Source organism: Harpegnathos saltator, unplaced genomic scaffold (genome assembly GCF_003227715.2).
Source record: "Harpegnathos saltator strain DR-91 unplaced genomic scaffold, Hsal_v8.6 scaffold659, whole genome shotgun sequence".
Taxonomy (NCBI): Eukaryota; Metazoa; Arthropoda; class Insecta; order Hymenoptera; family Formicidae; genus Harpegnathos; species Harpegnathos saltator.
Window position 1 is genome coordinate 705,789 of NW_020230492.1, and position 26,903 is coordinate 732,691.

A 26,903-nucleotide genomic window follows, 5' to 3' on the forward strand; every position below is an offset into this window, starting at 1 on the left:
CACGCGCGCGCTCACCTTGAGTGGCTAATTGACTTGAATTGGGAGAAAGAGAGAGTTCCTCCCTCTCTCCCTCCCTCCCTCCCTCCCTCCCTCCCCCTCGCCACCGGTTTGCTTCAGGTAGTACAATTGGAGGAGTTGTTTCACGTTCGACACTCGGTCTTTATCGTCGGCCTCGCCGGGACCGGTAAGACCGAGGTGTGGAAAACGCTCAACAGAACGTACTCGAACGAAAAACGTAAGCCGCACTACAACGACCTGAACCCAAAGGCGGTGACCAACGACGAGTTATTTGGCGTCATTAATCCGGCAACGAGGGAATGGAAAGACGGGTTCGTAGACTGCGCACCCGTCAATTTTCAACAACGATCAGGCACCACGCTCGTGTTAGACCACGCTCTCTGTGCATAACAACCGCGGTGTAACTTTCTATTCTTATTGCTACTTTCGCAGCTTGTTCTCCATGATTATGAGGGAGCAAACCAACATGCTCGGCGACGGTCCCAAGTGGATCGTGTTCGACGGTGACATAGACCCGATGTGGATCGAGTCGCTCAACACAGTCATGGATGACAATAAGGTTCTGACGTTGGCGAGCAACGAAAGAATCGCCCTGACGAAACACATGCGTCTACTGTTTGAAGTTTCCAACTTGCGGTAATTTCTCTCTCTCTCTCTCTCTCTCTCTCTCTCTCTCTCTCTCTCTCGACGCTCACGTTCGCTCTCGCTAGTTTCCCTCTCCTTTTCCTTTATTTCAGGACTGCCACGCCGGCGACGGTGTCCAGAGCGGGAATCTTGTACATCAATCCACAGGATCTGGGCTGGAGTCCGTAAGGAAATTTCCAGAACGACCGCGAATTTGACTTCCGTTGCTTTCGTACATCGTAGCCAAGTGTTTCTTCCGGTCGTTCCCAGCTGAGAACTTTTTCGCAGATTTGTAACCAGCTGGATAGAAACGAGAGACCACTTCGAACGCGCTAACTTGTCGATCCTCTTCGAGAAGTATGTTCCACCTCTATTGGACGTGACGAAATTCAAGTTCAAGAAGATCATTCCTCTACCGGAAATATGTCACGTGGAAATGCTTTGTCATTTACTCGACTGCTTCCTGACTAAAGAGAACGTGCCGCCAGAGTGTCCGAAGGAATGGTAACGAGACATTGACACTAACCGCACAATCCTTCATGTTGATCACTTTGATCTTCCTCACGCGATGCGCATCGTCGACTGCGAATTTCAATCGTAAAACCCGCCCGCGCGCGCGCGCGTGTATGTTCCAGGTACGAATTGTACTTTGCATTCGCCTGTATCTGGGCGTTTGGTTCCGCAATGTTTCGAGATCAGTTGACAGATTGGCGAAACGAATTCAGCAAGTGGTGGCAGAACGAGTTCAAGACCGTCAAGTTTCCAGCGGGCGGCAATGTGTTCAATTACTTTATAGAGCCGGAGACGAAGAAGTTGGTACCCTGGACCGATAAAGTTCCCTCCTTTCAACTGGATTCGGACATCCCGCTTCAGGTTTCTCTCATACCTTGTACTCACACTTGCACTTACACACGTTGCGTCGCGTGCGAAATGCGACAAGCGATGTAAAATGCGGAGAAACTAAGTAATAACAGGGAGAGCAAACGGTTCTCCCCGCGCGCTTCCAACGGAGGAACAGCAAATTCAACGAAAGATCAACGCTAACGTTTAAGTCCGCTTTGGTACCAACCGGAGAGACAACGCGTCTGCGTTTCTTCCTGGATTTGTTGCTGAAGAAGCGTGTCCCGGTGATGTTAGTGGGCGGAGCGGGCTGCGGAAAGAGCGTAATCATGGCGGACAAATTGGCCAACTTATCAGATACTTACAATGTCGTGAATGTCCCGTTGAATTTCTACACCACATCAGGTAAGTAGGAGGGATGCTCGCGAAGCAACCTTGAACCTTCTTTCTGCAATCGATCGCGTATTCTCTCTTTCGCGCTCTGTCACGTCCTTAAACAGAGCTCGAGAGAAATCGGCGAGAAATGTTGCTTACTCACGAGCCGCTATGATCCGCGCCGCTGACTCGTGGCGCGAATTTGCGAATTTGCCCAAGGAGGAAGTTCAGCCACGAGGCAAAGTCGCCCTACAGCTGCCAGATACCGCAACTGACCACAAGCCAGAGTCGCGTTGTTGGCCGCTGTCAATAGACAGCGTCCGTGACATACGTTCGCGTTACGTGGCTCGAGGTGGCTCGTAGCTTGAACGAAAGACATGGGGCATGTTGTACGCGGATGTCACCAATCGAGCGTGTCTGTCGTTTGATGAGAGACTGCGCTGATCTCATTCTCGTCGAAAAGATACGTTGCAGAAGGTGCTGGAGAAACATTTGGAGAAGAAGGCGGGACGTAATTACGGGCCACCGGGCACGAGACTTCTCGTATATTTCATAGACGACATGAATATGCCGGAAGTGGATACTTATGGCACCGTGCAGCCTCACACTCTCATTAGGCAACATATCGATTATAATCACTGGTATAACAAAATCTCCGATCTCTTTCTCGTGTAGATGCAGATAACACACCCAAAAGAAAGTGATTTCAGAACAAGCGGAGTCATCCAAATTTTAGAGGGTTTTATTCGTATTGCAAGAGGCATTCCTCAAGAGGATTCCTCTGAGATTGAGAGGAAAATATTATAAACGCGTTATTCTTAAAGTTAGAGAGATTATGTGTCAGTGATTTTAATATAAATTTCCTCTTATACACGAATTATTTAATCTTTCTTCAAGAGGATTATTATTATTTATTCTTACTGGTTAATTTGAAAAAAATTATAATGTGTAGCGAAGAGTAATATATATACAGGGTGTCCGGGATCTTTTGGAAACGAAAAATTGTGAAGATTAATCAGATCAGAAACTGAGAAGAAAAGTCCAGTATCATTTTGCAAACATCGCGATAGTTATTAAGTTGTAAGTAATGATCGAAAATGATTACATCTGGTAGCTTTTTTAATTGATAACTTGAAAATTTAAGTTCTTATTTGCAAAATGATAAAGGACTTACTTGTTCAAAATGTCCTAATCTACAATTGTATGACAGCTATTGTGTCTAGCGATCTAGATATGAGTATATTAAGCTTTGAACCCTGAATCTTGAACTTGTCGCTAGGCACAATAATCGCTATATAATTGTAGATTAGGTCATTCTGAACAAAAAAGCCCTTACTATTTTGCACGTGAATACGCAAATTTTCAAGTTGACAATTAAGAGAGCCTCTAAATGTGGTCATTTTCAATCATTAATAACTTAATAACTATTGCGATTGTTGCAAAACGATACATGATTCTTTTCTTCTCAGTTTCATCTGAGTAATCTTCACAATTTTTCGTTTCCAAAACATCTCGGATACCCTGTATATAGATGTACTTCCGGCAGTTCTACAATAAGTAGGCACGAATGAAATAAGATCATCGTAACGAACAAATTTCCAATCAGTTTTGCTATATGGGCTTCATAGTTAGAAAGATGGTCATCATAACCAATTGTGTGAAACATAGTTAAAAGGAAGAATATATTATTCAACTTCCCGCAATAGATTATAAACTGCATTTGACCAAATATGGGGATTTCCCCATATTTGGAACATAATTATAACAGTTGGAATAATATCTAATAGATTTTAGACGAATGGGGTTCGCTTTAATCGCTCGATCGAAAGAGGAATCCTTTTTCTGTAAAAGGCTGCGCTTCGAACATGAGACTTTAGGAAGAATCACTTTGCAAATATTTACAAAATACTTACAAAATTTTTTTGGGTGCATAACGAGACCATAACGCGCCAAGCGAATTCATCGGATTGCATTCGGTTTCGTCGCTTCGATGCAGGTACGACCGAACGAAACTAACACTGAAGGAGATTCACAATACGCAATACGTATCTTGCATGAATCCCACGGCGGGAAGTTTCACCATAGACCCGCGCTTGCAGAGACACTTTGCTGTATTCGCAGTCAGGTGAGAGTTCCGTTTGCAATTATATTCGTCCAGGCCGCGCCAGGTGCGCGCGCGCGAGCACAGAATGCAGATCGCGGTGCGATGTTCAAAGTTTTCCACGCATGCTGTACATCGCGAGATTGATTCCGACTTTCTTCTCAGTTTCCCGCAAGCCGAGGCGCTCGTGACGATATACAGTCAGATCCTGGTGCAGCACCTGATGGACCCGCGGAGCAAGTTTAATCCAGCGGTACACAAATTCGCGGAACCCTTGGTAAACGCCGCGTTGTACCTCCACGACAAGATCGCCGCGACCTTCCTACCGACAGCTATCAAGTTCCACTACATCTTCAACTTGCGCGACTTGACCAATATATTCCAAGTGAGAATACCCGACGAAGGACGAAGGCCGAACGAGAACGTGACGGTGATCGGAGATGTTACGTACAGGGAATGCTGTTTGCTCACGGCGATGTCCTCCCGCTTCCGAGTCACATAATCAGACTTTACGCTCACGAGGCGACACGGGTGTATCGCGACAAATTGGTGAACTTCGAGGACCAGAGGGTGTTCGATCGGCTGCTGCTCGAAGCACTTCGTAAAAATATACCCGTACGTTCGATGGCTGAGATATGGCGATTGTGAGCAGGAGAGCGAATCGCGCCAAGTGTTCCTTATAGAGATGTGCGAATCGAATCTCATTTTTTAAATTCGAATTCGAATCGAATCGAATCTATGAAATTTCACTCGAATTCGAATCGAATCGTTAAAAAATTTAACATGACTATTAAATAATGCAAATAATGATGGAAGATTTTAATCCATTAATGCCGGCTGGGACAGAAATTCCGCGTTGACTTCAATGTTATGAATTTTTATGAAAATGCTCGAAAATTTTAATCCAAAGTACATTACTAGGGCTACTCTTTCCGAATCCGCTGCGAGAATCATAAAAAATGAGTGTTTGTATTGATTTGTAACGGTTTTCTCCAAAAAATGCGATTTTTTCTTGTCAATTTTTTTTTTAAATCATGGATTTTATCTTGATAAAAATGTTGAATGTTACTGAAAAGTGTCTCCAAACGTGTCCTCGAGACTTGTATTTAAAATATATGCGGTTCTGAAATTTTTTGCCATTTAGTAATTTCAATATGGCGACCATATGCATGTATCACCATAGATATCGCCGGATCCTTGGGAATTCGGTCGAATAATTCGTCATGAGTGTATTTTTATGAAAAATTATCCAAAATAAAAATTGTCCTGTTGATCGAGTTCTTTCACGTAGTAGGCCCCAAATTTGGGTTCGATGTACTTTTTGGGCCTAACGGCGTCCAACGTTGATTTTTTGGTGGAAAACTTATATTTTTTGTTACAGATTTAAAAAGTACAGAAAATTTTACGTCCAGATATGTATTTTTTAAATTACAAGTCTCGAGGACACGATTGGAGTACTTTTCAGTAATATTCAACATTTTTATCAAGATGAAATCCAAGATTTAAAAAAAAATTGACGAGAAAAAATCGCATTTTTTGGAAAAAATTGTTACAAATCAATATAAACACTCATTTTTCAATGATTCTCGCAGCGGATTCGGAAAGAGCGATCTCGAAAACCTCTAGTAATGTACTTTGGATTAAAATTTTCGAGCATTTTCATAAAAATTCATAACATTGAAATCAACGCGAAATTTCTGTCCCAGCCGGCATTAATGGGTTAATACGAAAGGGAATATTGATATTGTAATATCGTCTTAAAGTAAAATATATATTTAAATATTTAAAGTAATTTATAATCAAGTTATTGATTATAAGTTAAGTTAATTACAACAAGTTAAGGGTTCAAACACACAAGCCCAGATGAGCCGTTTTGTAGCTGATGCACGCAAACGATAGTATATTTGATTCCTATTCGAGTTATTCGAATTCGAATCATAGGGATTCGGATTCGAATCGAATCTAATGTAATTCGATTCGATTCGACTCGATTCAAATTTGAATAGTTCGCACATCTCCAGTTCCTTAGATCCTAGGCACTTTTATTTCGAAGCGTGTCTCCACGATCGAATATCACCTCGTCTGATCTTCGATCACGCGGGCGGACACGCGTCTTTCGGATCTTCCGTTAAAAGTCGGTGAACGTGATCAGGAGCTGGACGAAAATGAAATGAGGACGGAGCCGCTGATATACTGCCACTTTGCGGAAGGAATCGGCGAGCCGAAGTACGCGCCTGTCAAGGACTGGGCGCAACTTGTGAAATCACTCGAGGATGTTCTTCACACTTACAACGAGCTGGTAAATATCGCATCGCGTCGTACGCGAGCTGGTGAAGGAGCTGGCGAGCACTGTTCGATTACGATCGGCGTTGGTCTCCGCAGGTGTCCGCGATGAATCTGGTATTGTTCAAAGATGCCGTGCACCACGTGTGTCGCATCAACAGGATACTGGAGGCACCGAGAGGCAACGCGCTTCTAGTAGGCGTAGGTGGTAGCGGCAAGCAGTCCTTATCTCGCTTAGCCTCCTTCGTTTCCTCGTTGGAGGTAAGCGGGCTCGCCCGATCGATCAGCAATTACGGCCGTTGCCGAGCACTTACGGCTGTTGCGAGCTTGCCGCGAGTTTGCCACGAAGGAGACCCTCTCTTTCGGAAAATATTCCTCACCCGATGGATATTTCATTCGGCTAACGCGAATAGAGAAATTTGCCGAATCAATTTCCTCCGCGAAGCCATTACGCTCCGCACGCTATCACCCCGCACCCCGCGGGGGACTAACTCTAATAAACTTCAGCAAAGTAGTCCGAGGCTTTGCAAGGGACAGCTCGCAGGAGTGAAACGTCGAGTAATCCGTAGTATAGTAACCCGATACGAACGTGTCACGTACAGGTGTTTCAAGTGCAATTGCGCAAAGATTACTCGCTGAACGAGCTGAGGGCTGACTTGGCCGTGTTGTATCTGAAAGCAGGCGTCAAGGATATCGGTATTACCTTTTTAATGAGCGACGCTCAGGTGGCCGAGGAAAAGTTTTTGGTCGTGGTGAACGATATGTTGGCATCGGGCGAGATTGCGGAATTATTCGACGACGAAGACGTGGACGGCATCTTCAACGCCGTGCGCAACGAGGTGAAGATCAGCGAGATCAACCTTTACACTCCGTACAATCCGTGGATATTTTAATTGTTCACCTTCGAGAACACGATAATTCGAGGATCAACACGACGCCAGTCTTGCTATTACGTCGCGCATTTTGCGCCTTAGGTCAAGCAAACCGGAGTGATCGACACCAAAGAGAATTGCTGGAAATTCTTCATCGAGCGCGTGCGAACGCAATTAAGATGCGTCCTGTGCTTTTCGCCGGTCGGGCCGACTCTACGGAACAGAGCTAGGCAGTTCCCCGCGATAGTAAATTGCACCGCGATCGACTGGTTTCAGGACTGGCCGCAGGAGGCCTTGGAGTCTGTGTCTGCGACGTTTCTCGAGGTAAGATTGAGGTCCCTCACAGCACAGGGCGTTTTTCCAACGACCGAGGTAAATGTCCCGGTAATACCGGACCCGGTTCAAGCGTAGGTCGTCACGAAAAATACGATATATAATATTAAGAATAGATTTGACATAAATATTTGCATTTACTTTGCGAAAACTTGAGATTACTTTTAAGCAGAGAAAAATGATTTAAACCAATGTGTATATCTATTATTAATGTCTATTATTAATGAAATATTTACACGAGTAATAAAGCGCATTAATGTATACCAGTGAGCGGGCAGTTGAAATAGGTTATGGCGGATATATTTGTCCCAGTGTCTGACCGCAAGTAGAAAATTGGTATGTCCTAACGGGGAAATAATATACGTAAATACGTAGATGCTATCTCTTAGTGAATTTATTAACGATTGACCATTATTTTGCCAAACCAAATTAGGTGCATATTTTTATTTAATTAATTTTTACTTCAACACAAAAGTATCAAATTGAGTATACTTTCTTCCCAACTGATCGTCAAATATTGGGGTTTTTTTTTCACAATAATTATTACTTTCATTCATTATTGTTAAGATAAATAATAAATATTTTTTTTCAAAGTGGTCGGATATCGAGATGTGTCCGGCCATTGGGATGTTTACCTTGATCGATGGTGATTACGTTAATAACATAAAAATTCAGCCCTCCTTCTTTCTCCTCTTTTCTCTCTCTCTCTCTCTCTCTCCCCCTCTCTCTCTCTCTTTTCCTTTTTCTCTTTTAGCGCGATGAATATTTACAGAGACGTAGAATTATCGTATCGCTCGAACGCTCAAATGATCGTTCTACCTCTGCGTTTCTGCACCGCAGGAGCTGGAGGAACTCCAGGCCGAATATCGGACGTCCGTGTCGCTTTTCATGTCGTACGTTCACACGAGCGTGAACTATGTGTCCGAGATGTATCTGCAAAACGAGAGGAGATACAACTACACGACGCCAAAGTCATTCCTCGAGCAAATCTCCCTGTACTCCAAGCTCCTGACGGAGAAGAGTCACGACTTGACGGCGATGATCTCGCGTCTCACCGACGGATTGATCAAGCTCGAGTCTTGTTCCGTTCAGGTGCGGCTCCCGGCTTTACCCTTCTTCAGCCAAATTAACGTTGTTGTTTAGCGTCGTTCCGTGCATTCCTCAACCGTACATTCCCGGCGAGTTTCTTCGACTGTAAACTCTTGCCCGCGAAACAGGTCGACGAGCTGAAGATTGTACTGGCGGCTCAGGAGATCGAGTTGAAGAAGAAGAACGAGATAGCCGACAAAATACTGGTCGAAGTGCGCGCGGAAAACGTGAAGGCGGAGGCGGAGAAAGCTGTCGGTAAGATATCGAAATGCTGGCGGAAGTGCTTGTTACTCGCGAACGATAGCACCGGAACAAGGACGCGACGGCGACGAATTTTCGAACAGTGACCGAGGAAGAGGCGAGAGTGGCGGAGATGAAGGAGGCCGTGTCGGAGAATCAAAGGCGTTGCAACGAAGACTTGGCCCGCGCCGAGCCGGCGGTGAGACAAGCCGAAGCGGCGCTCGATACCTTGAACAAGGTGAGAAGGAACTCGCGAGATGTGAGATTACGTTGCGATCGATGAGCTACGACGAGCCGAAGCTCGAATCGAGAAGAACCGAAGAGAACAATTCGTCCTGTTGTCCCGCAGAACAACTTGACGGAATTGAAGTCCTTCGGTACGCCGCCGGCCGCCGTGGCGAACGTCGCTGAGGCTGTGCTCGTCCTGTTCTCGCCGAAAGGCAAAGTGCCCAGGGACCGGAGCTGGAAGGCTTGCCGCGTGATGATGGGATCCATCGACGGGTTTCTGGCGCAATTGCGTAATTACGATAAGGAGAATATACATCCGGATGTCGTGAGGGCGATTCAGCCTTACATCATCAACAAAGGTATCCGCGAAGTTGTCTTCGATAAGTTGCCGCTCAAATTCTCGTCTAACAGCGGACGATCGCAGGGTTCGATCCGGAATTCGTGTACTCGAAGTCGCAAGCGGCTGCGGGCCTCTGCAGCTGGGTGAAGAACATCATGGTGTTTCATTACATCAACGAGAGTGTAAAGCCTCTGCGAGCCGCGCTCGCGCAGGCGAACGCCGAGCTGAAAGCAGCCATGGACAAATTGAATTCTTTGAGAGGTCGTTTAGCGGTAAGCCTCCCCTCCCCCCGCGTTCGGTTCGGCCGCGTGTTCTCTCTCTCTCTCTCTCTCTCTCTCTCTCTCTCTTCAGTCTTCTCTTCACGTTCCGCGTGTCGAAAATCACCCGAGCTAATCCGGGAATGATCTCGCTTGCGCGCACAGGAGCTCCAGAAGGTGTTGGACGTGTTGGAAGAGAAGATGAGCGTGGCTCTGGTCGCGAAGCAAAAGTGTCAGGACGAGGCGGAAGCGACCGCGTTTACCATAAACTTGGCGAATCGACTGGTAAACGGCCTCGCGTCCGAAAACATCCGCTGGGCCGAAACCGTGCAAGTGTACGTGAGTTTGCTCGCGCTCGATCTTGATCGCAAATCAGGAGAAAAAGTCGCGGCGGCAAACCGCGATGCGACGCGACGCGATGGCAAACTCGATCGCCGGTTACGAATCAAATGGATGATCGTTCCCTCTCTCCTTTTCTCTCTCTTTCTCTCTCTCTCTCTCTCTCTCTCTCGTTCTCTCTCTCTCTCTCTCTCTCGTTCTCTCTCTCTCTCTCGTTCTCTCTCTCTCTCTCTCTCTCTCTCTCTCTCTCTCTCTCTGTCTCTGTCTCTGTCTCTGTCTCTGTCTCTCTCCCCTCGTACGATTAATCCGCTCGACTGTTTTTTCCGCGCGACTTTCCGAGTGTCTCTGTTTTGTCGGCGCGCAAGTTGAAGCGTAGCAAGTTGCACGTGAGATTGAGTCTACCGAGATAACATCGAGATTATCGAAAGCTTCACCTTGAAGGCGCGTTTCTAAACACGGATTCCTAAGCACGTTTACGATACGCCGATAAAATAGACTGAAGAAATCCGGAATCACTCTACCAGGCAATGTGTTGCTCGCCGTGGCGTTTATTTCTTACATGGGATGCTTCACGAGGAAATATAGAGTGGATCTCATGAATTTACATTGGTTACCGTTCCTCGACAAGCTGCAAGTGCCGATACCGCGTACACCCGACTTGGATCCGCTGTCTTTAATGACCGACGACGCGAAAATCGCACAGTGGAATAACGACGGTAAGAGAAAGAGAGAGAGAGAGAGAGAGAGAGAGAGAGAGAGAGAGAGAGAGAGAGAGAGAGCCACACAGCGCAGCAGCAAGCGCAAGGACGCGTACAAGGAAGCGAGCGAGGACATGAAATATCCACAGCGTGTGTGTGTGTGTGTGTGTGACGTAGGTTTGCCCACGGACAGAATGTCCACGGAAAACGCCACGATACTCAGCAACTCCTCCAGATGGCCGCTGATGATCGACCCGCAGCTGCAAGGGATCAAGTGGATCAAGAACAAATACGCAGACGATCTGATGGTGGTGCGCTTGACAGACAAGGATTATCTCGATAGAATCGAATACGGTATCGCCGATGGACAAGTGGTGCTACTGGAAAGCATCATGGAGACGGTCGACGCTGTTTTACAGCCAATCCTAGCTCGCGTCCTGATCAAAAGGGGAAGGTACTTCTCTCGTCGTTAGCTAACCCAGTGATTTGAAGATTGACCACTTGCAAAATTTACGTTGACCAAGGGCCATCAAGGTGGGAGACAAAGAGGTGGATTACGACCCGCGCTTCCATCTCATCCTGCAAACGAAACTGGCGAATCCCCATTACAAGCCGGAGATGCAAGCTCAAACTACGCTCATCAATTTTACGGTCACGAAAGACGGTTTAGAGGAGCAGCTATTAGGCGCCGTCGTGAAAGCGGAGCGTCCGGATTTGGAATCGACCAAAGCCGAGCTCACTACCCAGCAGAACACGTTCAAGATCACGCTGAAGGCGTTGGAGGACGATCTGTTGCACAGGTGCGTAACGCTACGCGCGAACACAGCCAACTTTTTAATGGTGGGTTCGCACCGCGCGTTGAACGACGGTAGCGAGACGACTCGAACGACGAGTTATTTGCCCGCTCCTTTTCACACGGCGAGAATATACCTCGAGTACCTGCGAGACAGCGTTGTCCAGCGTTGTGCTGTTTCAAAGTCGCGCGAATCAAAGCAGTCGTCATCGATAATCGATAATCGAGCATTAAGAGCGGATTGAGAGAGAGAGAGAGAGAGGGAGAGAGAGAGAGAGAGAGAGAGAGAGAGCGTTGATCGGAATTTGTTTTCTCGTTCGAAAGAGAGAAGCCTCTCCTCTGATTATTCTCTCTCCCTCTCTCTCTCTCTCTCTCTCTCTCTCTCTCTCTCTCTCTCTCTCTCTCTCATCAATCCAATATTTTTGCACAAATTACTCTCCTCGAGTCTCATTTCTCCAACCAAGGTTGTCGTCGGCGGGTCCCGATATATTGAGCGACGTCGCTCTCATTGTGAACCTCGAGACCACGAAGAAGACAGCCAGCGAGATCGAGGCGAAGGCGATCGAGGCGAAGGTGACCGCTGCGAAGATAGACGAGGCGCGGGAGTCCTACCGGCCCGTGGCGTCCAGGGCCAGCCTCCTATACTTCATCCTTAACGACCTCAACAAGATCAACATGCTGTACCAATTTTCTCTCAAGGCGTTCAGCGCGGTCTTCCAGAACGCCATTAAACTTGCGGAGCCGACGGACATCCTTGGTAAACGCGTCGCCAGTTTGATCGACAGCGTCACGTACTTGGTTTTTACATACACCAGCCGTGGACTCTTTGAAAGCGACAAGCTCATATTTCTGTGCCAGCTGACTCTTCAGGTATCGTCTCGTCCGGTAAATAACGTCGGTTTTTCCTCGTGCACGACGAACGACAGATAGGCGGGTTTTGGAAGAAATAAAAAAATAAATCTCTCGTCCAATCTCTCTTTAAACGGTGAGGAAGAGAGGCCTCGGTGACTTGACTCTCCTTATCTCTAGATGACCGTCTTTAGAGCGGCGTTCTTCCGCGTCACGCCTAATGAATTTTAACAAGCGGCAGAAATTATTTTGTCCACGGTCCAATTCGATATCCTGCGTCTCCCATCTTGACGGCGCGCGATCCTTATATGCTGTGTTAACAAACGAACGCTACGGTCTTGTTTGTAGATTCTATTGCAAACGAAGGAGATAGAACAGGTCGAGGTTGACTTTCTCCTGCGATTCCCTTACTTGCCGGATCTAACGAGTCCTGTGGACTTTCTCAGTAACGACGGCTGGGGCGGCGTCAAGTACCTGAGCGGAATGGAAAATTTCCATAATCTGGATCGCGACATAGACGGTGCCGCGAGAAGATGGAAAAAGTTTGTCGAGTCGGAAACGCCGGAGAGGGAGAAATTTCCTCAGGAATGGAAAAATAAAACGGCCTTCCAGAGGCTGTGCATAATGAGATGCGTGAGACTGGATCGAATGGTCTACGCTGTACGGTAATTTGTCGCTCACGCCGTGACCGCCCGACACGTAATATCCGGGATTGCGAAATACCAGTTACCAGTCCAAATTTGTATCTCATTAATCGATATTGACTCTCCGACGACGATGCAGGTGCTTCGTGGAGGAGAAGCTGGGCGAAAAATTTATACAGTTCCGCGTTCAGGCTTTCGAAAAAACATACGAAGATATGTGCGCGAACACGCCGATATTTTTCATTCTCTCTCCAGGAGTCGATCCTTTGAAGGTACATCATACTCCCCTATGAAGGATTTTTCAATTCGTTGAATACGACTCTGAGGTTGGAAATTAGAATTTTTCAAAATTCAAGATGGCGTATCGAAATGCTCAAAATCAGACTGATCTACATTAAATTGTGTATTCGAAGGTTTTTGGGCTCCGAGGTAATCCGATTCGTAATCAGTAGAGATGTGCGAATCAAGACTTTTTATGTCGAATCGAATCGAATTGAATGTCATTTTTTTAATTCGAATTCGAATCGAATCGAATGAAATCGAATCGAATGAAATCGAATCGAATCATTAAAAAATTTAACATGACTATTAACACGTTCGCGACATCGTGACCCACTGGTGGGTCACACTGGTTTATATTAATAGACGTGCGTGTCCACCGGTGGGTCACACACTATGAAGCATTGCACTGCTTCTGAAAGTCTCTGTATGTATCGGGGGCTCTATATATCATAAGCCTTTTGTTATAAAACAAATGCAAAACAAAGAAGCAGAAGGTATATTAAAAAATAAATTATGCGTCCTTTAGAGTGAACCAATGGATTTATTGATTGTCGCGAACGTGTTAACATGCAAATAATGATGGAAGATTTTAATACGAAAGGGAATATATTGATATTGTAATATCATCTTAAAGTACTATATATATTTAAATATTTAAAGTAATTTATAATAAAGTTATTAATTATAAGTTAAGTTAATTACAAATTAAGGGTTCAAACATACAAGCGCAGATGGCCCGTTTTGTAGCTGATGCATGTAAACGATAATGTATTTGATTCCTGTTCGTATTATTCGAATCATAGGGATTCGGATTCGAATTCGAATAGTTCGCACATCTCTGTTGAATCTGAGATCGGAAATTAGAATTTTTCAAAATTCAAGATGGCGGATCGAAATGCTCAAAATTAGACTGATCTACATCAAATTGTGTATCCGAAGGCTTTTGGGCTCTGAAGTAATCAGATTCGTAATCAGCAAGCTCGAAAACCCCCGAATACACAATTTGATCCGCCATATTGGGTCCGCCAATTGAGTTTCTCAATTTCGACTTCAGATTCGTAATCAGCCACCCCAAAAACCCCTGGATACATACAGTTTGACGCGAATCGATCTAGTTTTCACGATTTCAATCCGCCATATTGTGCCCGCCATCTTGAATTTTTGGAAAACTTATAATTCTGATCTCACATTCGTAATCAGCGGCCTCGAAAACTCCCGGAAAACAAATTTGAGGACATATCATCAGGGCGAAATCCTTAGTTACGATAGATTTTATGCAATCTATGTTTTTTTGTAAATCGGAACCGGCATATTGGTACAAGTTTTGAGAATTTGAAAATTTCGACTTCATTTTCGGAATCAGCGATGTATCAGAAAAATAAGAAGTGGAGAAATATGATTTCATTTAGTTCGACGAGGTGTGACTTATATGCCACACCATGCTTCAAAGGGTTAAACGGTGATGATCCGGGGTCGTTCTCTCTAAAATGCCAAATAAATGCCAAATAACGCTGAACGAACACGCGTAGGATGTGGAGAAACTCGGCAAGCGGCTCGGCTTCACACTGGACGCGCAAAATTTCCACAACGTATCGCTGGGACAGGGTCAGGAACCCGTCGCGGAGGAGACGATGGACATCTCGGCGCGCAACGGTCATTGGGTTATACTCCAGAACGTTCATCTGGTAAGGAAGTGGTTGCCGAAACTCGAGAAGAAGATGGAACAGCTTTCGGAGAAGCCGCACGAAGATTATCGTCTCTACATTAGCGCGGAGCCGAGCCCCGACCCTCACGAGTCGATAATACCGCAGGTATTAAAAGCGGAGCCGCGCGCTCCGCTCCGACAAACGGCAACGGGAAGTGCGCGAAGGAAAGTGGCGCAACGCATTCAACGTGTTCTTTTCTCCTTCGCTCGCTCCACGATTCATCATGTCGGGACTCTTCGGATATATCACGAGGCAGATTGCTTTTGGCCGTGTCTATATCTAAATTTATCTCGTTTCTTTCTTTTCTTCGCGACGCGGCCTCCTTCTCTCTCTCTCTCTCTCTCTCTCTCTCTCTCTCTCCTCTCTCCTCTCTCCTCTCTCTCTCTCTCTCTCTCTCTCCTCACGCCTTGTCCGACGACCGAGTTGTACGCGCACAATGTGTTCCCCGGCCAGAAGCGATTCAGGCTGATGAGCGGTCTCCTCGCTCGAAGCGCGCTCACAAACTCGCAAACTCCACTCTGGGGGAAGTTGTTCACACTTTGCCACTTCCCGCCAAGCACTTGCTGGAGAAAAATCTTCAAGGTGTGCGCGCGCGCGCAAACGCGAGACGCAGGGGGAAAGTCGCGTGCACGACGGAGACGAATGCGTCGCGCGTTACCCTCTCGACGAGGGTTCCTCGTGCGTGCAAATTTCGCGTCGAAATGAAGATCGAATCGGTGCTTGAGCGATGCTTGCGACTGATCCCAGGGTATACTGGAATCGGCCATAAAGATCACCAACGAACCGCCGACGGGTATGCGCGCCAATATCCACAAGGCACTGGACAATTTTAGCCAGGACACGCTCGAGGCCTGCAGCAAAGAGACCGAGTTCAAAGCCGTCCTCTTCGCCCTTTGCTATTACCACGCCGCCATGGCCGAGCGCAGGAAATTCGGGGCGCAAGGATGGAATAGGGTCGGTACACACACACACACACACACATACACACGACGCGAGTCTTGCCGAGTCATCGCGATTCGCGTCAACGTACGCGATCGTGTATGATCCGCGAGAAACATTGCGACATTGTTGAAAGAGAGGGACAGAGAAGGTGATAATCGACAGCGCGCGTTAACCTATCTCGACAGCCATATCCGTTCAACGTCGGCGACTTGACCATCAGTGCGTCGGTATTGTTGAATTATCTCGAGGGCAACGCCAAGGTACCCTGGGAGGATCTGCGTTACTTGTTCGGCGAGATCATGTACGGCGGTCACATAACAGACGACTGGGACCGGAGACTGTGTCGGACGTACCTGCTGGAGTACCTCCAGCCGGAACTGGTCGAGGGTGAGTTGTACCTGGCTCCGGGTTTTCTGGTGCCACCCAGTGGCGATTACGCGAGCTATCATCAGTACGTGGAGGATTACTTGCCAGCGGAGAGTCCCGCGCTGTATGGACTTCACCCGAACGCGGAGATCGGTGAGATTCTTCGATCGATCGGCACAAGCGGGATCAAATCGACAAGCGCGTCGCGCCAATTCTCAGCCATGTTATCGTTGTCGAACGCAGGCTTCCTCACGAGCACGGCGGAAAGCTTGTTCAAGACGATCTGGGAGATGCAGCCGCGGGACATTGGCGACGCGACAGTCGGGACTTTGTCGAAAGAGGACAAGGTGAGGGCTCTGATAGAGGATCTACTGGACAAACTTCCCGAGCAGTTTAATATGCAGGAGTTAATGAGCAAGGTTGGTATCGCTTACCCTCTCACCCTTTCACTGCTGAATTAACTTCCCTTGAGAAAATTATTAAAATATTTTTGGTAGTCCTACGTTTCTTGGGTCGCTAATTACGAATCTAAAGGCAGATTTGCAAAATTCGAAATGGCGAGCTCAGTGTGGCGATCATGATGTACAAAATTAATGAAAATTCCAATTATTATTATTATTGGTGTATGGGTTTTTCGGGTCGCTGATTACGAATCTTTGGGGTAAAATAATATTGATAGTATGGATAAGATGGAGATACAGAATGAAAAAACTAAGAAAATAGAGCTAAAAATCAAATTTCAGCCGTTTTTGTAGAAATATTTGTTTATAAAAAAGAAATCTAACCTGCAAAAGAGTACCGAAAAAATATACGTTTTTGTACAACATCAGAAAAATATTTGGTGGAAATTTCAGACCTTTACATCCAATATTCTCCGAGGAATCGATGTTTCCCCAAAAAAAGCATTTTCTCAACTTTGATTCGTTATAAATAATCACAAGTGAATAAAAATGGGTATAAAAATCTATTGGAGTATGTTGAACAACTATTCGGTCATATCTGGGAAACTCAAATCCCCGATTAGTTCTTCAAAATTATGTGATTTACAACGCAAAATTGAATCAAGAAAAGATGGGAAGTATATTTTCCCACTAACTAAGCGGAAGGGTTAAGCGCGTTAAACGCGACAGTTTCTAACGACTGGCCCGGCAATCGCGGTAACGAAGAAAAGTCGCCGTAAACGACTCGATTCGGTATTCTTCTTCCAGACGGAAGAGCGTACACCTTTCGTCATCGTGGCACTTCAAGAATGCGAACGTATGAACATACTGACTAACGAGCTGAAGAGATCTCTGAGAGAACTCGAGCTCGGTTTGAAGGTAGATGTCACAGGTGCCGGGGAGGGAGACGTAAAGAAGTGTTGCGACGGAAGAGTTGCCGATGAGACGAGTCTAAAAGTTCCGCTTCTAGGGCGAGCTCACAATCAGCGCGGACATGGAAGATCTGCAGAATTGTCTGTTCTTGGAGTCTATACCGATGTCCTGGGCCAGATACTCCTATCCGTCCACCTTGGGATTGTCCGGCTGGTTCGCAGACATGCTCAATCGAATCACCGAACTGTCGAATTGGATCGTAGATTTTAACGTGAGCAAACGCCTCGACACGTAACGTGTCAAGTGTACGAACAGGACCTTGAGAATTCTCCGCGAACAGGAAATAGGAATCGGCGCATAGCATGTCACTCTTTTTTCTCTTCTACACTCAGCCTACGACCTAGTTGCGCATTTATTGTCTCAACAGTTGCCGTTATCGGTCTGGCTGGGCGGTTTCTTCAATCCGCAATCTTTCCTCACCGCCATCATGCAGCAAACCGCCCGTAAGAACGAATGGTCCTTGGACAAGATGTGTCTACACTGCGACGTCACCAGAAAGCAAAGGGAGGAAATCACGTGAGTCGCTTGAAAGTCGACGATGACGCGGAGTAAAAGCACGCGGGCTTTTCGAAGGGACTCTTGCTCGCAGCTTGTTTTTTCTTTTTTTTCCCAAAGTTTCTTGCTTTTCTCGAACGCAACATCCAAGCGCTCGCGTCGCGCTGATTGCGCTGATGATTATCGTACCGAGGAAAACGTACTTCACGTAAGTAAATTCTGTCAATGCCTCGCGACATCGCGAATATCGATCGCTGCTCGCGGCGAGACGGGAAAGGGTCAACGACGGGGAAGGGGATCGACGAGGCGATAACGAGACCGTCTCACCGTCGTGCCAGGGCGGCGCCGCGGGAAGGCGCGTACGTGAACGGTCTGTACATGGAGGGTGCGCGATGGGACAGCGCGATCGGCTGCATCGCGGACTCCCGGCCGAAGGAGCTGCTGTTCCAGATGCCGATGGTGTTCGTCAAGGCGATCACGCAGGATAAGCAGGAGACGAAGAACGTGTACGAGTGCCCGCTGTATAAAACTCGAACCCGCGGTCCCACGTACGTTTGGACGTTCAACCTGAAGACCCGCGACAAACCCACCAAGTGGACCCTGGCCGGCGTCGCGATTCTCCTGCAGACTTGACTGAACGACGCCCGCGTTCACACACGCCGCACGCGCAAGTTCGCGATCGTAACTCATCCCATACCCCCCACCCCCCACCCCCTTCTCCTCCTTTTTTTCTCTCAATGCTTCTGCCTCTCTTGGCGCAAGTCGTAATGGTAACGCGAGTGTGTGCGCGACTGCAGCTTCCCGGTTATAATAACCCTCGCAATTACGTCAAATCCTGTGTACGGTGCGAGCAGAGCGAGTCGGTATCGCCGCGATAATTACAACGCGCGTATTCGGCTAATTATGCGCATTGGCATGTAGCCAAGGATTGCGCGATGTAGTTGCGCCGCTGCGCTGCGAGGAGAGCTCTCTTTGTGCTCGAGCTCTCGTTACAGAGCGATTTCGTCCTGCCGACTGTTCCACTATCTCTCTCTCTCTCTCTCTCTCTCTCTCTCTCGCGCTCGCTCTCGCTCGTCGGTCCGTCGGAAACGGAAGAAACTCACTCGCGGCGGTCGCGAGAGCAGATGCGCTCGTTTGACTCCGAAACGAAACGAGAGGCTTCTCTTCACTCTTGCTGCTCTCTGTTGCTCGCAGCCGTCGCCTCGATTGAAGTCGCCCTGAATTGAAGGCGCGCCCCGATCGAGCGAGTCTCGAGGATGCGACAACGCGACGCGACGTGCGTTTTCGCATCGGCAGTAAGGAAGAGAGCGACGCCGGCTTTCGCACATCCGGTGCTTTCTTTAGGCGCGCACCGACAGCTACGCTCTCGCGGTGGCGCGTATTATATCAGTCGGTGCGTCTGACGAGTCGACGGTACACGACGACAATATGATTGGAGGGTTCGAGGAAGTGGTCACCTTTATCGGCTGCGACGTAATTGTCCGTTTCGCGATGACGCATCTGGTTTCGCGTGTCGACGCTCGCTCTCTCTCTCTCTCTCTTTGTCTCCTCGCAAATTCCGTGCGACGCGCGGAATTTCGGACACGCGAGCAAGCGACGCGCCTTGCCTTGAGAATATGACTCGCTCTGCGACCACACTCCAACTCGGTTGAAACTCGGTCTTTTAAATCGGCGTGTATGTTGCCGTTTAGTAATTAACCGCAGCTGCAGACTGCTAGCTAAACAGTTAGTTTGACAAGGACATGCGCCACGAGTAGTAAAATCTCGTCGGTAGTTGTGCGCGCAAGAGAGTAACTCGAATAACACACGGAATGCTTGACCGTCTCACGCGTTTCCGCTTTCCCGAGCGGTATTGCAAGTTTTTCTCTTAAAGTAAAAACGAAAAAAAATAATATCGACTGAATAAGATCGACACTAATTGCGCCTGTCGAGTGATTTAATAACACAGGCGGATTTTCTCTCTCTTTCTCTCTTTCACTTACTTCACACACTTTAGATAAGCTTCGACTTGGGACGCGCTCAGCGTTTAGACGAGGTCGGCGCTACCTGTCTCAGATTAAGAAAGAGCCGGGAAATATTTTTTGGTCATTAAACTAATTAGATTACCGGTATTGCGGCGGTCGGCTATAAATTAGCGTTCCAGGTCCTTTACGGTCGCCCCCTCCCCGTACTAACTCCTCGGCCGAGAACGCCTTCGAGGCAAACGCGCGTTTCTGGTATTTATAAGGGACCTACCGGGCGAAGAGGGCGAGACTTGGTAAAAAACTGTATTCGACCGGGATCGAACGAATCGAACGACGGACATCGCGCGTGATTACTACCTCGACGCATTCAGCGGCCCGGCTCTTCGTGCTTTCGCTTTCAGCTCATTTCGCACGATCCGCGACTTCACGATAAAAGTCTAAGCGGAATTTTGACTCGTAGCCTTGTGCGTCGTGCGATATCATTCCGCTATCAGAACGGACAACCGTCGCATGAATGTAATAAGTGCGCCCGCAAATGTGCGACCTGTAATTAACAAGTCGAAAAGAAAGCACCTATCGCATCGAGAAGAAGAAACTTTTGACAAATTACAGAGAGAGAGAGAGAGAGAGAGAGAGAGAGAGAGAGAGAGAGAGAGAGAGAGAGAGAGAGAGAGAGAGTCGTTCTACCCGTCAAAATTAAAGTCACATCAAATGAAAGGTCTTACATAAGTTACTCGCTAATTCACGGTAAGAAAGTTTCTTACCGTGACAAGAACGCGATATCATTGTTGTGTAGAAACCAAAGCGCAATCCAGCGGAAACGTATTCTTATGCAACAATAGTCTTTGCCTTTTTTCCGCAGAAACCTGAATATCGAGACTACACCAGGAAATCTATTTCGCTTCGATATTTTCTCCGACGCATTCGGATCCATTGTCCTGCTAAAAAATGTACATATTCGGTATATGTATTTTTTTTTCTTCAAATATAAGACTCATCAAAAGTCGATCAAGATAGAAATTTAGTAACAACTAATATTATAATGCCTGATAATGTTGGACACATGTAACATGTATCCATGTTTTATCGTACATCTATATTTAATTAAAGCGATATTTGTTGTAAATTGGCTCACGGCGTGTAAATGATTATATCCGTGTTTGTGCGTCGAAACACACATTGAATAAATATTTCCGAGCTGAAGATTGAAATATTCCAAGTTTACCGTCTGAAACTTTCAATTCACCCTACTGCGTGCTTTGTGCGGTTACGTGTTCACGCTAAATGCTAATTATTTGGCTCCAGTCTATTATTCAACTTTATCAGAGTTTGCTCATTATATTAAGTGGTTATTAAACGTGTTTAACTTAAATCAAATGAAGATGGTGCGAGATAGGCGAAACAAAGGCTCGTATAACGCACGAGTCCATGAATATTAATATATATTATTAATTGCGTTTTCGATCGTGTGAATTGAAAAGATCGCGCGATTTGCACGTGTTCGATAAACAAAGTGATAAACAAACTCATCACTCACTCGCTCTGAAGAAGAAGAGGAAGAAGAAGAAGAGGAAGAAGAAGAAGAGGAAGAAGAGGAAGAAGAAGGAGGAGAAGAAGAAGAAGACTGAGGTGTGTGTCAAGTACACGCGGCGGCATGTCAGGTCAGGATTTTCCAAACAGCTTTCTCGTCCTTGCCGTCGATCGCTGCTGAGTCTCCGGCGACGAGTCTCGCCTCCCACCTTGTCCATCCACCCCATCCCTTTCCGCCTCGTTCGCCGGCGCGGCGCGGAGGTGCGAAGAAACCATTTCGAAAGGATGCGAAAGGTGCGAAAGGCGAACGAACAGGCCCCCCAGGATGACTCCGCTAATCGCGGGCAGGCGGAAAACAAGCGTGATGAGTCGCCTCGCTTCGCCTCGCCTCACCTCACCTCGCCTCGCTTCGTCTCACTTGGGCCTAACTCGACTCGACGCGACTACAACGACCTGCGACGACTGAGGAGTTAACCCTCTCTTTCTCTCTCCCTCTCTGCCTCTCCGTCGCTCTTCTTTTTTTTTTTCCGCCGCAACGAAACATGTAAACGCACGACGACGACAACACTCGGCAGCAACGTGGACGATCCGGACGTGACGTGACGAGACGAGACGGAGGCGTACACGTTGATACGATAATCGATACGCGTTATATCCTTAACATATATCCGCGCAGGTATATGTGCTACTTTGAGGCGCTTTATAGCGTATTGTGTACGTACGTAAGAAGCGGGCGAGTACGTTTCTCACGCGTTTCTTCGCACCGTGTGCGATGCTCACCGTGCGAAAAGACCGAATTCTCATTGCGAGTCGAGAAACATCTCTGTTATTCCAGATGATCCATCACGAGCGACAAATATCGATTTGCGAAGAGTAATTCTGATAATTTCGATACGTACACGCGCGTATCTCTTTCTCTCTCTCTCTCTCTCTCTCTCTCTCTCTCTCTCTCTCTCGGCGGAGAGTGCGATTCGCGCGGAAATTGCAGACACGAGAACATGTAATTCCCGGCGAGATTACGATAACGGTAGAGAGCGCTCGATATCTCGCGGAATGATTGCTCTTCGCGTTGTCGTCGATTCCGATATTTGCCAACGACGACGACGACGACAAGTCGTCTCGTCTTTCGATCCGTATTTCATCTTCTCTCCTCCTCGTTATTTGCATACGCGATATATCGTTTTCCGTATCTTCGAGCCTCATCGTGTGCTCACGGCAAACGGTGCGGAGAGGTTTGAAGATAATTAATGCAAATTACACACGGGCTACGGGCACGCTACCGGTTACACAGCGTTACACGGGATGAAAGCCGCCGTGCGCTCGTCATGTAAGTCGTCGCTCTTTCGTGTCGATCTGTCGCTCGATTACCGTCCGATACAATTGATTCGACGGACGATTGACTGCTATCTTCTCCCGCTCGAGCGGAGCGATTAGTTTTTGCGTATTTCCCGACCTTCGTCCCGTCCCGTCCCGTCCCGTCCGTCTCTCGTTCGCGTGCAGTGAGCTGTATACTTAAGCCGCGGAGAGCCACCGCACTAAACGGACGTGGCGCGTATAATTTATGAATTATTATTTTGTACTATAATGTCGACCGCTCCTCTCTCTCTCTCTCTCTCTCTCTCTCTCTCCTCTCGCAGCCCCACGGTCTCGTCTCTCGTCTCCTTCGAGCTCCTCCGTGGAGAGAAGCATCTCGTCGGAAACAGTGAGATAAAGAGCATCATCAGTGGCGTAGGGTCCTTGCGCGACGTTTTACTCCTTTGCGAATCCAACGACAGCCGTGCTATGTCGCTGAGTGTGTGTGTGTGTGTGTGTGTGTGTGTGTGTGTGTGTGTGTGTGTGTGTGTGCATGCGTGCGTGCGTGCGTGCGTGCGTGCGTGCGTGCGTGCGTGCACTTCACTCGCTCCAACTCGATCCGCGTCGCATCGATCGAACGCGGGCGAATCGCGAATACTGCTCGGGTAGCTTCTCTGGAAAGAGACAAATGTGTTCCAAGAGAGAGATTCGCACCACTCTTCTCGATCGTTGAGAAGAATACTCGTTGCGCTCGAGCGAACGAGCGCGCGCGTCGCGCGCGTTTACCTGGGTAGCCGGCGCGAGGGGTGAAATTGATCTCGCGGCCCACCGAGAAGCGCGCCAGTGCAAGTCGCAGCAACGAGGCAGCCTGGAGAAAGACCAGACAGGCGAGCTAGCGAGAGAGGCCAGGGTGTAGGTAGGTAGGTAGGTAGGTAGGTAGGTAGGTAGGTAAGACGGGCGGGCAGGCGGCAGAGCGAGCGAACGGACGAGCTCCGAGCGTAGGTCCGAGAGCTCCGAGTATCCTATAATTACGAGTAACTCAGCCACATTTGCGTTGATCCGACACCTTAAAGATAGCATTTAGCGGCCCCTTTCATCTCCGCGGCAAACAAACCAATTTATACCTCAGGCCGCTTTGTGCTCCGGCGAGGGACGTGCTCCGCCCCAAACTACGAGTTAGCTCCGTCTTTTTCCACCTTCCCTCTTTCTCTCTTCCTTTCTTCCTCTCCCTCTCTCTCTCTCTCTCCCTCTCTCTCTCTCTCTCTCTCTCTCTCTCTCTCTCTCTCTCCTTTTCTCTGCCCCTTCCTCGCTTTCCTCTCACTCACCCGTCCGAACGCCTTCCAGTTCGATTTCGCCCTTGGTCTTTACGAATTTCGCTGGAAATCAATCGCGTCGCTCTCGAAAAGTGAAACACATTAACGTCCGAGTAGCGAGTACTCTCTCTCTCTCTCTCTCTCTCTCTCTCTCTCTCTCTCTCTCTCTCTCTCTCGTCTGCGCGAGCATGCAAGAGCAAGGATGCAATGGGTGGGTGGGTGGGTGGGAGGGAGGGAGGGAGGGAGGGAGCCGAAGGAGCAACCGGCGAAACCACGTCGCGTTTTTGCTTTCCTCTCTCGTAACTAATTGGCGCGCGTTATTACTTTCATACGTCGTTTTCGCTTTTTCCGTGCCTGTGCTCCTCCCCCCTGCGCCCCCCCTCCTCCTCCTCCTCCTCCTCACCTCCCTTTCCGAGGCCTGCGAGGGAGCTGGAAGGTTCGCGTGACTAAACTCTACGACGCGAGGACGTCGGAGCACACGATAATGGTAGGTTACCGCCTCTTCTTCTGGCATTCGGACTACGCTTCTATTTGTTGTTAGCATTTGTCCAGGTGAACGCGAACACGAGCGCGCGCGCGGGGCTCCTGTATAAATAAAGTTAGCGCGGAATTTCGCGTGGTGCACGGTGCGCGAATTGTCGATCACGCGCGGCAACGCGCTGGCTAAAAACTTTTGCGACGCCGCGCCGCGCCGGTGCGACGACGAACCCTCGCGTCGTGGAAACGGGCGCAGGTGCGACGTGTAACGCGCGTTGCGCTTTGCGTTCGATCGCGAAATACATTGTATTTCGCAGGTGTCATCGCTGCTTTCATCTATAAACAATGTCGATCGATCCGATCGACGGTTGTCCGTCGCCACCGCCGCGCCAGCGCAACTGCCTGCTGGTGACAATGTCGCGGGTATGTAATCTTCCCCTTAACGCGACAACGGCCGGTCGACGGGCCAATTAAATGGCGGGCCGAATCGCGGCCGCGAAGCGAGAAAACACGGCCGCGAGTCGCGCGTGTTTACCATTTATTAAGGGTGATTTACACGATGCTGCTTTTCGACTCGCTTTGAGCAAGCTTCTTGAGTCGCCAGCGAATTCGCTGGTGAAAACTTCTTCTCTAGACGCTCGATTTTTATTCGCTAGCGTCTGAAATTTGGGAGACGCAGCTATTAGTGTCTATTAATCGCTATGACAAAGTTGAACGTGTCCAACTTTTACCGCTCGCGACATTAAACTGTCTTTTCTCTGTATAAGCGGATGCACCTTTCTCAAAAGTTCTTCAAATTTCTCGCACGTTAATCGCAATGCTTTACGTTGTATGCGGTTGGATCCTCCAATGCCAATTCATTGAAAAGATTACTTGATGCTCCATGAGTTAATCTTCTACCTACCCACATTCTTTTTTCTTTTTTTATTTTGTTACTGAGCCACAAATTTCTGCTTGAACAGTTCGTGCACAAAGCACGACAGCAGCTTCAACTACATGTCACTCCTTGACGCCATTGATTCTCTTAACTGAGCGTTTCCGCAAAATTCTCCTTAAAACGCTAGCGACTAAACGCTGTTCATCAGCATCGTGTAAATGCTCCAACGTTAGCGACTTTGTCAGCCAGAGAGATTCGCTCTGGGAAAGCGAGAAGCTGGCGACAAAAGAAGCCAGCGTCAAGCGTCAAAAGTAGCATCGTGTAAATCACCCTTTACGCGGTCTAGTTTGGCGATTCCTACATTTCGCTTACAAAGATGTGAGGCGTAAGGACACACAGTATTCCCGCAACCGGGTAAAGCGGCATCGCGCGCACGAGAGGGCCGATCTTTAACGACCGGCCATCACTTTCGCGGGCGCCTTTCTCTTCTTCTTCTTCTCCTTCCTCTCCTCTTCGTCTTCTCTCCTTCTTCCTCCTCTTCCTCTTCTTCTTCTTCTTCTTCTTCTTCTTCTTCTTCTTCTTCTTCTTCTTCCTCTTTGCCAACGTTCGATCTTTTGCCGGCGGTAAAGCGGAGAGTTTTACGACGCGCCCTCGGAATCCTTAAAATATCTCTGAGAATTTCAGATCGCTCGCGCTTCTCTTCTGTGCCGCTCGCCAGCGCGAAGCTGGCGGACCGAGTTCGACGACGAGATATCTATATGCCGGCCTGTGATACGTGCAGGCCGCTCGTAAAACGCGAGATTAACGCAATTAATTCCCGTGTTGCCGGCAACGACTCTCCGGGCTACTCGGTTTACTCCGGGATACTCGGCTAGTACTTTGTCCCGTCTCGATCGCGTCGTCGAGACGTAACGTGTCATTAGCGTGGCGCGCCGCTAACAGAACAAACAAATTGTTTCTCCAACCCATCCGACACCTAAAGCGTAACTAACCCAAGCCACACCCCGTGGAAACCCGACTAATTTGACCGATTGTGGTCGACCCGACGACCGACCTCTCCTTCCCTCCTCTCACTCTGTCTCAGTTGCTGTTTCGCTTCGACCCGGGGGAAAAAAAGACGAGGGACAAACTCCGATTAATTTCGTAAGACGCAGTTTGCTGACAAAAAAAAGAGCGAGGGCGAGAGAGCGAGAGAGCGAGAGAGCGAGAGAGAGAGAGAGAGAGAGGGGGGGAGGGGGGAGGAAGCGTTGCGCCGTCTACATCACTTACTTCGGTTTACGGACATTTTCAATTTTGCGAGCGACAAAAGATATTTCGGTACGCGCGAGTACCGTGACGGCGGTGATTCGTCTTCGATGCCGT

At 48.0% G+C, this 26,903-nt stretch overlaps 1 protein-coding gene across 1 annotated transcript in view; it reads left to right on the top strand.

The window, feature by feature from the left end:
• The window catches only part of LOC105185203 (dynein beta chain, ciliary), a 36,218-nt gene extending 17,433 nt beyond the window's left edge, over positions 1-18,785 (top strand). The window contains exons 33-66 of the mRNA XM_025304920.1: positions 118-329; positions 451-654; positions 756-827; positions 931-1,146; positions 1,278-1,515; positions 1,695-1,887; positions 2,321-2,498; positions 3,854-3,982; positions 4,124-4,343; positions 4,412-4,573; positions 6,111-6,257; positions 6,341-6,502; positions 6,844-7,080; positions 7,216-7,437; positions 8,287-8,538; positions 8,664-8,790; positions 8,880-9,013; positions 9,125-9,362; positions 9,428-9,615; positions 9,766-9,935; positions 10,435-10,655; positions 10,815-11,091; positions 11,162-11,437; positions 11,895-12,300; positions 12,628-12,944; positions 13,063-13,195; positions 14,735-15,016; positions 15,659-15,865; positions 16,039-16,372; positions 16,463-16,638; positions 17,428-17,538; positions 17,630-17,803; positions 17,960-18,108; positions 18,426-18,785. Of these exons, the coding sequence (XP_025160705.1) occupies positions 118-329; positions 451-654; positions 756-827; positions 931-1,146; positions 1,278-1,515; positions 1,695-1,887; positions 2,321-2,498; positions 3,854-3,982; positions 4,124-4,343; positions 4,412-4,573; positions 6,111-6,257; positions 6,341-6,502; positions 6,844-7,080; positions 7,216-7,437; positions 8,287-8,538; positions 8,664-8,790; positions 8,880-9,013; positions 9,125-9,362; positions 9,428-9,615; positions 9,766-9,935; positions 10,435-10,655; positions 10,815-11,091; positions 11,162-11,437; positions 11,895-12,300; positions 12,628-12,944; positions 13,063-13,195; positions 14,735-15,016; positions 15,659-15,865; positions 16,039-16,372; positions 16,463-16,638; positions 17,428-17,538; positions 17,630-17,803; positions 17,960-18,108; positions 18,426-18,720 (7,059 nt within the window). The 3' untranslated portion in view covers positions 18,721-18,785. The remainder of the gene's footprint in view (positions 1-117; positions 330-450; positions 655-755; positions 828-930; positions 1,147-1,277; positions 1,516-1,694; positions 1,888-2,320; positions 2,499-3,853; positions 3,983-4,123; positions 4,344-4,411; positions 4,574-6,110; positions 6,258-6,340; positions 6,503-6,843; positions 7,081-7,215; positions 7,438-8,286; positions 8,539-8,663; positions 8,791-8,879; positions 9,014-9,124; positions 9,363-9,427; positions 9,616-9,765; positions 9,936-10,434; positions 10,656-10,814; positions 11,092-11,161; positions 11,438-11,894; positions 12,301-12,627; positions 12,945-13,062; positions 13,196-14,734; positions 15,017-15,658; positions 15,866-16,038; positions 16,373-16,462; positions 16,639-17,427; positions 17,539-17,629; positions 17,804-17,959; positions 18,109-18,425) is intronic.
• Positions 18,786-26,903: the final 8,118 nt, after the last annotated feature.